The 15569-nt window shown below is 47.4% G+C and overlaps 1 protein-coding gene across 1 annotated transcript in view; it reads left to right on the top strand.

Moving 5' to 3' along the window:
• The window catches only part of DARS1 (aspartyl-tRNA synthetase 1), a 390822-nt gene that overhangs the window by 340133 nt on the left and 35120 nt on the right, over positions 1–15569 (top strand). Inside the window, exons 11-12 of the mRNA XM_078682456.1 lie at positions 714–848; positions 7931–8078. Coding sequence (XP_078538582.1) covers positions 714–848; positions 7931–8078 — 283 coding nt within the window. The remainder of the gene's footprint in view (positions 1–713; positions 849–7930; positions 8079–15569) is intronic.

The following is a 15569-nucleotide window of genomic DNA, read 5'->3' as shown; positions in this document are numbered from 1 at the left end:
GTCCGACAGTTTACAGAGATGAAATAGGTTCAGATGTTTCCAACCAAGTATTTTTCGGAATGAGACTGGCTGAAGAGTTTGTGTGCTGCAGTTCTAGTGCTTTATCTTAAAGTGGGTCTTATGGAGTGATAGGAGCATAGTGAAAGGGCTGGATCTGTGTGATAAACTAGATTACAGAAAGTTTTCTCTTATGTAAGAAAATACGTCTCCACCACTGGCCTATTGGGTACTTATTCAGAACGAAATGTGCTTAAACAGAACGGAAAACGGACGCACATTTGCATCAAGTGAGTAGAACTACGTGAGTGACACTCGCACTTTATTCGAAAGTACTGTCTTGTCAAATCAGCTGGCATTAAATCACCGCCTGATTTTTGTGGAGGGTGGTCATTGAATGTGGCAGTCTATTTCTCGCACTGTTCCACTTGCGTTTTATACACTTGCGAGGTTTGTCAAAAGTTGACACTGAAATGTTTTTTCATTTTGGCACTTTATCCCGTTATGACGTTCATCGTAATGATTTTTTTTTTACAAAAAGAAACTTTATGGAAAGTATGCAACTTTCCCAGGATGACATGGTTATTCATGACGATAGAAGATTACATATTTGTTGACTAGCAACAATTACATTTAGTATGAAAAAAATAATCGTGTATAAGGCTAAACATTTTTTTCCTATCTAGTAACTGTAAATAATGTTTTTGCTTTTGCAGCTGCGAGTGAAGGAGGAGCCAATGTGTTTACCGTCTCCTATTTTAAAACCAGCGCCTACCTGGCTCAGTCTCCTCAGCTCTACAAGCAAATGTGTATCTGTGCTGACTTTGAAAAAGTTTTCTGCATCGGACCAGGCATGTTGTTATTACTTATTTACATTTTACAAAGATGGCGATAAATTGTACCTTCTATAGTTTTGTTTCTCACCTTTCCCTTTCTAATGTGCACACGCTTGCGTGCTTAGTCTTCGTTAGGAAAAACTATGCGGAAATGCAGTAGCAATAACGGGTGGTTTGATGTATTTGGTGCTAGGAGTAGATTGCCATTGGTTTTTAAGTGTACAGTAATTAAAGGAGGCCAGAAGATCCTCGGATTAGGTTCTTTCTATTTTAAAAATGTTTGGGAGAATATGAGTGTGTGGGTATGTCCAATATTTATAAGTTCTCTCATGAGAAACTGCAAGATATAATTTGTGAAAAATTAAATGCATGGTTTTTGACTGTCGGAGACCACTTAGGAATAGTGTTCTATCAGTTTGATTAGTCCTGAGCGCCTCCGATTTCCAACTTGTGTTTACCACTTAGGACAAAGGTCTGCTTCTCAAAGCTGTTTAATTCAGAGTTTAGTGCTGCTGGTAAAACACGTGTTTCATAGGATACATCCCATTGGTTCGCTTGCCATTGCCTCTTCACTATTACTTCCATGGCACTTGTACTTCTGCTACAATTCCCTTTACAATTGCTCCTCGTCTTACACTGCTGCTTCAACCTAATGTTTCCTAAAGTTTACCATCATTGCCAATTGCTCCTTATCATCTTCTATCTCATCACTAATGCCCACGACTGTCCCTTAACAGGTTTTTATTTTAGTATTAATTTAGTGTTAAGTGCATAATTTTGAATGTGTTTAAGTAAAAGAAATGGTGTTTGATTACAATAATTATTTGATTAGATGAATTGTAGCTATAAATTGTTATACCTTCAACATTGAAAATATTTAAATATTTGTTATTAATTAAATTCATTTTGGCTAAATTAAAATTAACGATCCTTTACCCTAACCCAAGTGCTAACCATAACTAATGTTAAGAATTTAAATTAACTGAAATTTATTTTGTGAGATGCCTTTACCTCCGCTGTAATGCTAATCCTGTCCCTAGCATTGTTCATTGCTTCATTTTAAATTGTAGTACCTGAATTAAATTCAATTAGATTACATTAATTTAATGTACTATAATCTGACTCCTCAAAACAAGGTACTTCGACCCTAATGTACCTAACCCATACCCTAACGCAACCAATTGAAAATGTTTTAATGAAATGAATTATAATTAATATATTTTCGTTTTCTAAAGGTCGTACCCTAGCTCCATTAGTAACCCTAAACCACACTCTGGTAATTACTTTATTATAATAGCAATATAGACAACAGTGTTTTTTATTTTTTTTTTTTATTTTATTTCATTTCTAAAGCGCTACAGCTACCCAACAAAGGGTTTCCCGGCGCTGATGATTCCGTGCATTGAGAAAATCAGGATTTTAGATGTTAAACAGCCAGGTTTTTAGGGCTTTCCTGAATTTCAGGTGATTCATTTCCTGCCTAAGAATCAATGGAAGAGTATTCCAAAGGGAAGGTCCCAGATATGAAAAAGATTTGCCGCCCATTGTCGCCAGCCTGATTTTAGGGATCACAAATTCGTTGGCTGTAGCTGAGCGAAGGGTGCGGGATGGACGGTAGGGCTGAATAAGATTTTGAAGATATTTGGGTGCCTTGTTGGTTGAGATCTTATGCATAAGACATAAGGATTTAAATTTTACCCGATTCTCGATTTTCAGCCAGTGCAATTCGCGAATATACTTGGTGGTAGGTGTGGAGATGGGAATTTTCCACAGCAGTCTTGCGGCGGCATTTTGCACTGTCTGTAGTCGTCGGGTTATGGTCTTGTTGGCCCCTAGATAAAGCACGTTGGCGTAATCAAGCCTGGAGGTTATCAAAGCATTGATGACCGATTTTTGGGTGTTATTGGGCAACATCCAACAGATTTTCTTCAGCCACTTTAGAATCGCAAAGCAAGTGGATGATGTCTTAGTAGCTTGCTGATTAAGACTTAATGATTCATCAATGATGACTCCGAGATTGCGTGCTGATTTGACTGGGACCGGGGGTGTGCCCATCACATCAGGCCAGTGCTGGGGGCCCCAGAGTTCTTTGTTTTTGCCCAAAACAAGTAACTCTGTTTTCTCGCCATTAAGTTTGAGAACATTTTTTCTCATCCAGTCTGCGATGTTAGTGAGGCCGATTTTCAATGACGAGATGTTATTTGGGTCCGAAGATGATAAAAAGAAAATAAGCTGGGAATCATCAGCATACGAGAACATGAGTAGGCCAGACTCTTCTATCATTTTGGCCAATGGACTCATGTAAACATTGAAAAGCAGTGGGCTCAATATAGAGCCCTGCGGCACTCCATGTTTAAGGGTCATAGTGTCAGAGCATGCTGATTGGGAAAAAACTTGGAAGGTGCGTTGTTCTAGCAGAGATTTAATCCAGTTGCAGGCGGCGCCCCTGATACCGGTGGCGTGGAGGGTTTGCTCAAGTACAGCATGTGACACAGTATCGAATGCTGCACTGAGATCCAGTTCGAAAGATAATGATGAGGCTGAGCTAATGATGCTGAGTCAATGGTCAGAGGAGGAAGTGGTGTAGAGGTAATGGTTAGGAGAGCTAATGTTGGAGATGTATTGCATTTGTCTTTTGTCATTGTGTTTACGCTGCTTCTCCTCACCCCCAGTAGAGGTGTGGGTCCTCACCAGTTCGCTGTCTTTTGCTGAACATAACACGAAAGCATGTGCTTCCTACTCAGTGATTCTGTCCCGCAGAGCACCTTCTCTGCCTTTTTTTGTTTGTTTACTGGCTGCTGTTTTCTCTGCTTGGGCTTCCTGGGCCAATGTTCTAGTTACACAGCATAGGACAAATGTCATATGCAGATTGCTACCGCTGTACCATGTACCTACTGAGTGTCCTGTTTGTATAAAAATCAACTGCTTTACGTCTGTGTTTCGACTAGGACATGATCTCCTAAAAAAACACTGGTGGGAATACAGAAAAAAAGCGAATCCCATCTAAGGGGAAACATGGTACTTTAAGTTTGAGAAGAGTAATTTTAGGACATCAGTGCTCTGAAACTGGGCCAGTACCAAGCACTCTTCTGTCACTAACTGAGTGAACAGCCCCTTCCAAGTCCCCTCCTCACCAGGACAGGACCCTTACTGGACAAGCAGAACTAGTGCTATTAATCCTTGGGAAGTTGAAAGCACTTGGTTCAACAAACGATCGTTGACTGTACCAGACACTGTCTGTAAAATCCCAGGAGAAAGCGAATTTCACGAAGTAGTGGAAGGTTTTTAGAGACTGTACCTTCCACAGCTCCACACATCCTGGTACACTATCAGGGCATGTCAATCTCCAGGCCTGGCATGAAGCTCCTGTCACCAGGCACACCATTGGCTTGCTTTTCTCTTAGGTAGTAGTGGGACTGAAACTCTCAAGGTGAAGTCTTCCTCCATCTTCAGGTGGGCTTGGGAACTAAATCACTATCCGCCCCCGATTCTAGAGTATTTCCTGGGGAATGGTCAGTATCCGCCTGTGGGTCTCGCTTGTTGAGTCCCGCTCCAGTAAATCAGAGTAGTTACATTGCCAGCTTGAGGTAGACTAATTCCATCTGCAGAAACCTGTTGAGTCAGAATCTGATCATGCCATTCCTGCTTCTGATCCCTTCCCAACATCATACTCCATTAAGAGTAAATGGTAGTTGAGAGCGAGGACAGCACCAAGTTGGTGAGCAAGGGCCTGCACTCCAAAATGAAGAAGAAAATGCTGATTTCAGCCAAATCTACAGTACCACCATCGTTATTTGTAGGGCAAAAAGACCCAAGCAGGAGTAAGGTCAACAGGAGGCTATGACATTAGCTTTGGTCCTTCCTTCTGGTCTCCAACACCTTTGTGGATCTCTTAGATGCTAACATTCAAGCAAGTGGTATGGCCCAAATCCTCTTTGGTTGAGAGCCTGTCCAGCCACGCCTTGTACCGTTACGCATCTCCATAATTCTTTGTCTCTGAGAACCACCACAAGTTTGCAGTGGTGATTGCTGCCTCACGGAAGAATGCGAGGCTTCACTGTCTCCTTTCAACATGGAGGTCATCTGTCTAGAGAACTGTACCAAAAAGATTTAAAAGTCTAGTGTTTTTGCTGATTGTATGATTGCCAGCTGTGGTCTCAAGCGCTTGAACAATTTTGACATATAAGCCACTCTTATTCCAAGTAGTGTTAAAAGAGGAGTATTGTTTATGCTCAATTTGGGCCATCAGGCATCAATGCATATGATGACGAGCATGGCTTAGGTATTTGCACTTGAAGCAAGAATCTCATGACACAAGCCGTTGATTTGTATTGTGGAAAGAATATGTTGGACCTTTGTGTGTATGATGTGCAGCAGAAAAAGTCTGGGGCTTTCCTGGCTGAGTTACTTTCTGTTGACACCAGCCAGGCCCAAAACCTCCTGCCAACCAAGGTTTGCCAGTATTTTAAGGCCAGATCCTTCTTTCATCCCAAACCTTGGGCAAGTGCCTCTTGTGGTTCATTGATCTTAGTTTCAGAGGAGACATTTCTGCGGAAACTTAAATAGGCTCCTCAACTGACTTAGGCTTCGCTGTCCCTTTAGTGTCCCTGTCTCATCCCCAACGGTGTTGTCAGTAAGGACACAGGCCACTCCAGTGGAAGTAGGACTTTCCCTTTACTACCACCGGTAGACTTAAATCTAATTCCTGGGACTTCTTGCGGTTCCCTGCAGCTATGATGTACAGCTCACTTGGGAACGCATAAACAGGAAGCAGTGGGGCAGACCACATAATCCACATTGTCTCAGGCCAGAGGTGGCGGAGCACTTCTATTTTGCCACAGCTCATGGCTATTTATGCCCGATTGACAGCCCATTGTGCGGGATGTCCCCTGGCACATGCCCAGGTGAAGAGCAGTCCCATCCGAACACAGAGGAGGCCAGGCTGCCCCCCTCTTTTTCATCTGAACTTCTTCCCTCCTCGTAAAAAAACTAGGCTCTATGCTCAGTTCTGGCATTCCTGCTCGGGGCACTCTACTCCCTCTCAACTGTTGTGGAGTCTACTGCCTAGACGGTGCATGAATGGCTGGCCCACGGGTGTGTTCAATGGAAGGCCTTTCTTTGTAGCTAGCTTGGGGGATGGAGGTGGTGATTTCTGCTATCAGCAGAATGTCCTGGCAGGGTGAGTGACAGCAGCGGCCGGCACGGCTCGCAGGTGGCGTGCGGCTCGCACGGTGGGGGGTGGGAGGGGGTGTGTTGCGCACATTTAAAATATATATATAAAAAATAAACGTACCTTTGCGCTGGGTCTCGCGCCTCCGCTCCAGCTCTTCTCCATCTCGAACGGAAGCACAGCCAGGCCCCACTGACCAATCACAATGCTACAGTGCAGCGTTGTGATTTGTTTCGAGTGTCCTGGTTGGGCTCTCAACCAGGTAATGGTATCCTGGTCTTGTTCTCCATGCAGGCTGTAATGCAGCCTGCATGGAGAACAGGAAGGGTGCGCATGACTGGTTTGGGTGGGCCGATCGGGCCGGCCAAACCGTCATTGCACACTTAGAAGTGGGCAAACCACTTCTCCCCTGCTCCGAGAGTAGAGCACCCCCGCCCACCCGCAATGGCAGCAGGAGTGATAATAACTTACATTTATTATCATTTAACCCCTTCCATGCTCATGACGGAACGGTTCCGTCATCAGCGTCGGTGCTCCGGTGCTGATGACGGAACATTTCCGTCATGAGTCAATGTGATTTATGACCCTTCAGCACTGCAGCGAAATTCGCGCAGCACTGAAGAGGTTAATGCTTCTTCTTCGCACTGCTTAAAAGCAATGGGGCAACGCTCCTCCGCGATAGCGGAGGTGCCCCCACTGGTGAGTGACCTTTGTTTAACTCACTTGTCTGTTACTATTGAGGCCTCCCCTTCCTCAGAGATTCACAGAACAAGTTCATGAAAACATGGAGAAGCTCTTCCTGAAAAGTGCCATAGAACCTGCCTTGCCCTTCAAAAAGGGTCTGTTTCCCTTCTTCCCGTACTTCACCACAAAAAAGGATAGTGGACTCCATCCACTGCTGGACGGTTTACATTCTCAATACAAATTCTCTTCCCCAATTTCCATTAAAAGTAAACAAGCTGACAGCACTTCAGACCAGTAATTGGTTAGGATTAATGAACCCCACGATGCATAGTTTAATGCTCCCCATTGTCAGTACCAGGAGTAGATCTTGAGGTTCACAGCTGCGACCCTGCACTATCAGTAGCATATACTTCCTGCCAGAAAACCTTATTCTGTGATGAAACTTGTCTGTGACTACATTAGACTCACTGTCACTATTATCTGAGTGTCTGGTAAAGGCCTCGTTAGGAGCCTGGGCTACACACAACTTGTATCTTCTACTAACGACACTTTTCAGTATTGAGTTTGCAAAGCGCTTCTCAAATCCTCTCTGACACCATGCAGGAGGAAGGTATTCTTTAGGGTCATTCTTGACACAGAGGGCGCAGCATTCGCGTTCATGTGACTCTTCTACCATTACTTAAATTGTAGACCCACTACCCCAGCCTGCCAGGACCTGTCCTTCCGTCACCACAGCTCACTGCTTTACCAGATGGACATGACCTCATTTCAATGTACTGTTCCCAATGGAAATGCGAGGGCGTCACATTTTCCCTGACACATCTTCCAGTTACAGGACAAATGGGTCCTGAGGGAGCCCTGGCTCCTTGTTGCCTGATGGTGGAAGGAGACCTCCTGCCAATGCTTTAGTGCAGAGTCGAGGTGTGCTTCAAGGGCCGCACAATCCCTCCTCAAAGTAGGGGTCCACAGGCAGTTTTAAAGGAGCACGAATGCGTGAGGTCACTGTTCCGAGAGTATGTGGAGCTATGGGCCGCATACAAACTGTGAGTGGTGCATATGCTCCCCCAGTGGGATACGTATTATTTATTCGGATGCTCTGGCACGGCACATAGTACTTTCTGTGACCTCGGGTTAATGCTGTGAAGGGACCTAAGTCGAAACTGTCACCAGATATGGTCATCTGTGTAGCTTTTATCTTACTCGCACCTAAAAACTTGTGAATTGTCACTCTTTCTTCCTGCAGTGTTCAGAGCTGAAGATTCCAATACTCATCGCCACCTGACAGAATTTGTGGGTCTGGATATTGAGATGGCTTTTAATTACCACTATCACGAAGTAGTGGATGAAATTGCCGACACCTTGGTGCAGATCTTCAAAGGACTTCAAGAAAGGTAAAATCACTCCCCTTTCTATTAAGTGGTATGTTTGTGACTGTGGGTATACTAAAAAATAATAAACTGTACGGAGTTATAAATTCCCTGATTTATTGTGTGTTATAGTTCCTACCCTAGGGTATCTACATTGGCTGGCAGTGGAGGAAGAGATGTGCATTATCCTTATGTTTTCTGAGGTGAGAAATGTACAGTCTGAGACGCCCCCACCAGCTGCCGCCATCACACGCCTCTTATTGTAACTGCCATGTCAGTTACAGACACAGGTCGGGTGGAGGTGTTTTTGTTAGTAGATTCCACTTGGCAGGATGATATAACAACGAATTTGGCTTATTAATTCTCAGATTTATTGCTTGTAATTGCTCAGAGAACCTGTAGACAGATGTCTTTGATTTTCAGTCCCAAATTCCCTCCGGGGCAATAATTTTACAGTTGAACTTGCCACAACTGCTTCCATTCCTATAGATGCTAGGGAGGGTGTGGAGAGCGGGCGGGGAGCTTCTGGATTTTACAGTTTGTATGAGCAGGCAGAATATGGAAATGTGTTTTTGTGTTTTCTTCCCATTTTGGTATTCCAATTGGCGCAGCTGATGTACTTTCCAAAATATTAGTAATGTAGCATGTAGAGTTTTAGTAAGATTATATGTCAATTAATAACTATGTGGGACTCGCATCCTCCTTATTGTAAAGTTCAACGCCACAAATAACATCGGTTAAGTATTTTTATTTAATTTTAGTAAAGCACAGAGCACAGTCTTTAGAACGTTGAAGTATACAGGGCATTCCATTACCTGCCGGGCTCAAAACATTTTCAGAGTTAGTGAGTGCAGATATCATGGTTTTAACCTGACAATTATTAACGAGCAGTCCCAACCATCAAGTACTGTATAAGTGCGGCGGCGCCCTCTTCTGAGACCCTAGTTCCAGTCCACAGCTGTAACCGGTAAAGTGTGCTGCCTCACCACTCACGGGCCCTGTGTTAGACGTTTACGAGGTATTTTGTGTTAACGGTACACTTGGAGGTGTCTGCCATCTTGGATTTGCTGTCTGTCATTGAGCACAGTATGTTTTTTCTGCGCTGTAAGGCAGAAACGTGTTTATGATTGACAGTTACCAGGGAACCAGTCTTGCGAACGAGTATTGCATCTTTTGAAGGTTAACGATGAATGGGCGTTTTGACAGATGGGTTAATCCGAGCAGTAATAACCTTGCTCGTTTTGAAGTTTGGAGTAGGTTCGCCGCCTTAAGCGGTGGGCTTTTCCCGCATGGCACATGTAATTTTCAACCGTTGCTCTGCGCCTGGTCGAGAGCAGGATGTGTGAAATCCGTGGGGGCGAAGAAGCCTGAAGTGGAACAAACTAAGCGGGCTCAACCGCTATCGGTGCATAAAATATTTAGGATTTTAGTTTGATGCTCCGTCTTCTGACATTGGTAGTACAAATCACAAACTCCACCGCCATAGGCTGCGATTTCAAATTGTAGTCAATGTTCAAGAAGATTTTATTTTCTTCTACATTGCATTAAATGTGCAGATCGAAGAGGAAACCAGGATTTTTTTTCCTTTGAGAGTTCGGGGGCAGTGTGCCCCCTCCACTACACCAACGAGCGAGCTAAGGGAACAGGCGCATTTGGTATTCTCACAGTAATTATGTCTTAAAATAGCTCGTCGAACATTTACGATTAAGGAATAAATATTAATAAGTAGTTTACATTCTATGCCTGGGAGAGAGAAATGTTTTCGTGTGTAGAGCACAGTGAGCAGTAATTTTTAAAGTACGGTAGGGAGGTGTGTGTTCACTTATTTCTTTCGTTGTGCCTTTTACGGGGTTATAGAATGAGAATTTTGCAGAAACAACTCAGTGTACAAGTCGTGAATCTCGTGTAGTCACAAAGTATTTAGATTGCTTGGACTTTCATGCTATTAACTTCTGATTAATTTAGCAGTTTGTATATAATTTTTAAGTCTACCTAGGAGCAGATTTATCTGTTAGGCTTCCCCAAAAAATCATAATGTAAATATTCATACATACAAGTACTTTTGGTCGGCCCTCGTCATCCCCTTGTGTGTTAAAGTATTACTCATATTTTGCTTCACCCACCATAGCATGAGGCAGTGAGTGTGCCCACTTCAAGCCAGCATGTGCACAACTCCCTAAAAAGTGATCCATTTCTGTGCCAGTGTTGGTGGGCCTGTGTCTGCATTCATTTCATGTGTTTTCTGTTTATTTTTACCTTTTATTGTGGACATACATACATGCATGCTACCTTGAAAAAACAGCTGTTTTCTGTTTATTACTTTAAAAATTGTAATGCTTGGGGGGCGGAGCTAGCAAGCGCGGAGAATGGCCGCTTAGCTGCCGGGCTCCGCCGGCGCCATCACTAAAATCCGGCATTATCCTGCATCAACCACATCCCATTGACTCACCCGACACCCACGCTATCGCTGGCACCTCGGGTGACGGTCCGGTCCGTTTGCGGGGAGCCAGCCTCGATACATGCGCCTGCTGGAGACTCGCCTGCCGGAGCGACGAGTGGGCCCGCGGACCGCGGTCTCAGTTGGGACTGCCGTCCGTACTGCGTAAGGGGACGTGCGGCCACGGAGAAGGCGCCGCCCGCCGGCGGTCCCCCCTTCTCCATAACGGGCCGCAGTGGACGCGGCGGGAAGGAGAGGGCGCCACTCCCAGGAACCGGAGACTGCTGCCCGCTGCCCCAGAGCATCCGCACAGCGACGGCCAGGAACGACGGGGCGCAGAGGACCCCGGACCGCCATTTTAGCGCAATCACGGCAGACACCGAGGGAGGTTGTAACACCAGCGCCAGGAGCGTGAGGCGCACACGGTAGGGGGGCGAGGGAGCGGCGGGTTACTGGGATTGAGGTGGCCTGCCCCCCCCCCCCTACAGTACATCTACAGGGGCGAGGTGACAGTTCTGGCGGCTGCGACGGTGGTGACGCCTGTGGCTCGCTCCACTATCTGATCGGCTGCTCCCTAGGTGGGTAGACCAACGCCACCGCATTGTTTGGAGGAGGCCGGAGTTGCGGCGGAGGGTGGTGCATTGTGTCTTGGCTAGGAAGAGTGGCCCTACACTACACACTATCCGGAGGCTGCGGGGGTGTTCGGACCCATAACCTCCACGCTGGGAACCTTGTGAAACCCTCCGGCGAAGGGACGAGTGTTTACGCCGCGACAGTCCTCGGGTCTCTTGCGCTTTCTCGCCAGTGGTGCGTAGCGGACACAAGACACCGCCAAGCATGGGGAAAGGGGATAGGACTCAGAGCAAGCTCCCCTTCTCACAGAGGCGACTGCCCATGCCAAGTCCCCCGGCACCGCGTGATGACGAGACGCACGCGGGAGAAGCACGAGAAGACGACTCGGACATAAAGTCTATGCTCCGCTCCATGGAGCAGAATATTCAGACGAATATAGCGGCGCTGGGAACCAAGATGGACGCCATGTCTTATCGAATGGACCGCATGGCGGAACGCCTCGACAAGCACTCAGAACGCCACGACATGGCTGAACGGCGGATCACAGAGGTGGAGGAAGGCCAGACGGAGCTGGAGGCGGCGAGATGGCGGGCGGAGACACTCATCAAAACACTCCAGGACAAGACGGAGGATTTGGAGGCTAGGTCACGTCGCTGCAACCTACGCATCACTGGCCTTCCGGAGAACACTCAGACGGGGAAGATGGAACTCTTCGTAGAGAAACTGCTTACCACCCTGCTAGGTGACGGAGTGTTCTCCGCGATGTTCGTCGTGGAACGTGCACACCGCACGCTGGGCCCCCAACCTAAACCGGGGTTCCCTCCCCGTCCAGTTATAGCTAAGCTATTAAATTACCGAGACAGAGACACGGCGCTTAGGTTGGCACGAACCAAAGGGGACCTACAATATGAGGGATCTGCGATTTCCATTTTTCCGGATTTTACGGCGCGGGTGCAGGAAGCAAGGAAACATTTCGCCCCTCACAAGAAACGCCTCAGAGACATGGGTCTCGATTATGCAATGTTGTACCCGGTCAAATTGAGAGTGAATAGACAGGGCCACTCACATTTTTTCACGGACCCAGCGGAGTTGCAGAAGGCCTTGAAATCGTGGGCCAGGGAGCGGAAAGATGGCCTACCCGATAATCAAAAGGAGGCGGACGGCGGTCCACTGGATGAACAGGATTGAAATAGGGACTTGATGCCTAGAGAACAGTGATCTCAGGAAGTGGACTTTACAATTCGAGTTGGGAAGGTTTCGTGGATGATACCTGCAGACACGTTGTGGCAGATAAGTGGGGCTGGGGTTTCAGGGTATAGACGGACAATTGTTAACTCCCCTTAACACATGCTCTGCTCACTCATGGCACATTTGCAAGATGGCGGACTGTGGATATCACATGTGGGGTAGCGGGGATGGGGGGAGACAGGCAAGGGTTCACTGGAAGAACTTTTGCATCGGACTACAGGTTGATGCTTTGATGATTTCCTGGTGGTGCTGGGCGGGGGGAGGGGAGCTGGGCACCGGAGTTGAGAGTTGAGCACAAAGACCGAGCTGCCTTGCTACCATTGCCCCTGAGCGCTAAGCACATGGGGTTGTTGAATTTGTTACTGGGGAGGGCTGGGTGGGTTGGGGACATGCAAGGCCGAATTGGGGTGGGTCTGCTGTGGGAGGAGGGTGGAATGTTGAGGATTGTGCTTGGGTACGTTTTGTCGCTTTCTTTGACTGCTGTTGCGCTACTAAATGTTTCTTGGTTGATTCCTGCGGTGCACACCACTGCCATTTACACACTGCACTGCCTGTTCGACTCTGTCCCTTCGGGACACCAGAGCCCTTTCCGACAACTTTGCTATACTCATTTCACACGACAAGGCTATGGCTGACGCTATTGGTACACCACTGGGCACCGCTCCGGATCACCTGCGGGTGCTGACATGGAATGTCAGGGGTCTTAATGACTTCAGAAAACTGCGTAAGGTACTTAGCTATTTGCGTAGACACCACATAGACCTTGCTCTCATACAGGAGACTCATTTGCCCCTTAACAGCAAGATGTTGTCACATAAAGGTTTAGCGGGTTGTAGTGTTGTGGCGGGCTTCACTACCCACTCACGGGGGACACTCACATGGATCAATCCGCGTTCTAAACTCACACTGACACTCCTCGAGGCGGACCCTGAGGGTCGCTATGTAATATGCAAGTGTTGTGGGATGGGACATGATTTATTGGTGACTAATGTATACGGTCCGAACTATGATTGTCCCGATTTCTACACAGAGTTGGCCCGGAAGTGCAAATCATATGACTACACTAACCTGCTCTGGGGCGGGGATTTCAATTTAGTACTAGACCCGAATCTTGACAGGTCGGCGGGACCCCCCCGGGCCCTGTCGGCTGCCGCCGCGGTGGTCCGGACTGAATTAGTACAGTTGGATCTTCTTGATGTATGGCGCAGTCGGCACCATTCTAGAGGGGGATACACACACTACTCCGCGTATCATGCACTCCACACCCGAATAGACTACTGGTTAGCATCACACCACCTCTCCAATAATGTAAGGGACTGCCTGATACTGCCACGTACCCTGTCTGATCACTCTCCTCTCCTCCTGATTCTGGAGACGCCGGTACATAGAATCCCCCCCTTCACGTGGCGTTTCCCCCCGTACTCCCTCTTAGATGAGGTTTTCCGAGGTGAAATCGCAAACGAAATTGATAGTTTCTTTGAGACTAACCTGGGCTCTGTGGAGAGCATCCAAACGTTATGGGAGGCATTCAAGGTGTTTGTGCGTGGGATAGCCATGGCCAAACACTCTGGTGTCCTAAAAGCAATTAGGCAGAGACGCAAACACCTTGAGACTCGGCTCTCAGAACTGGAAGGGAGGCAGCAGGCGGAGCCTGGGGGTGAAGCCCTGGAGCAAATTAAACAGTTGGTGATGGAATTTAACGCGGAAGCAGACAGGGAAGTGCATCATATGGGCAAATACGCCACTGCCCGCACTTATGGCGAAGGAGATAGGCCTGGCTCTCTCCTGGCCAGAATAGTCCGCAGCGAGAGGCGTCAATTGAGAGTGGGTGAGCTGGTGTCAAGTTCGGGGGAGACCCTCACCGAAGAGGGGCAGATACTTGGGGAATTCAGGCAATATTACTCCAATCTATATAAGTCGAGGTCCACGGGAATGGAGGAGGCAATTGACGACTACTTAAGCTATATCAAAATGCCCCAGCTGTCCAACTCGCAGAGAGAATTCCTCATGATGCCCATACAAAAGGAGGAAATAGTGGAGGCGCTTGAGAGCATGCGGTCCGGTAGTGCCCCGGGAGCTGACGGTCTAACTATCGGCTTCTACAAGGCCTTCAAAGACCAATTGGTGCCCTATCTCTCCAAGCTCTTTCATGATATATGCTTGGAAGGCAGCATGCCTGCTACAATGCAGGAAGCTCTCATTGTGACGCTCCTGAAGCCTGGGAAGCCCTCCACTGAGTGCGGCTCGTACAGGCCGCTGTCCCTCATAAATGTTGACGCGAAGCTCTATGCCAAAGTACTAGCGACACGCCTCGCATTACTCGCTCCGGAACTGGTGGCTCCGGAACAGGCCGGATGTATTCCGTCCAGGAACCTTACGTACAATATACGCACGGTACTAGGGACGATGCAGCATGTGAAGCCGGAGAATAAGGCGTTAGCAGTCTTCCTCGATATGGAGAAGGCATTCGACTCAGTGGAGTGGCCCTTCATGTCGAGAGTGCTCAGGAAGATGGGGTTGGGCGAACCCTTTCTACAAATGATAGGCGCCTTGTACTATAAACCGACGGCCAGGCTGCGTTTAGGTGATAGAGTCACGGACGTTTTCGACATTCGCAGAGGCACCAGACAGGGCTGCCCCCTTTTGCCGTTATTATACGCCCTGGTGGCGGAACCCCTTGCGTGCGCGCTGAGGGAATATCACAGTCATGAAGGCATTAGCTTCCCTTCTTACAAAATTTGCATCTCCACATACGCGGATGACACGCTTCTATATGTAAGGGACCCGGAGCTCAACCTTTCCCCCGTGCTGAGGGAAGTGGTTCAGTTTGGCGCGCTGTCTGGCTTAAAGGTGAACTGGACGAAATCGGTAGCATTCCCTCTGTCCCCGGTGACGAGTAAATTTGTTATGGATTATCCCTTACAATGGTCTGAGGACCCGATTAGATACCTGGGCATACAGCTACATCCGGATCCAGATATATTGGTGAGGGAAAACTACGGAGTCGCCTACAATAAGCTAACCGAGGATGTGGACAGATGGTGTAAACTCCCGTTGTCCCTGGCGGGCCGCATCGCACTAATGAAAATGATTGTACTCCCGAGGTTTTTATTCCTCTTCAGCAATATTCCGGTGATACTCTCTAGAGCCTTCTTTAAAACGCTGACGCAGACTCTCACGTGGTTGGCTTGGGGAGGTAAACAGCCACGGGTCCAGTGGCAAGTTCTGACGCTCCCCTATGAACAAGGTGGCCTGGG

The sequence above is a fragment of the Lissotriton helveticus genome, chromosome 3_1 (genome assembly GCF_964261635.1).
Source record: "Lissotriton helveticus chromosome 3_1, aLisHel1.1, whole genome shotgun sequence".
NCBI lineage: Eukaryota > Metazoa > Chordata > Amphibia > Caudata > Salamandridae > Lissotriton > Lissotriton helveticus.
This window is presented reverse-complemented; position numbering and strand designations above follow the sequence as displayed.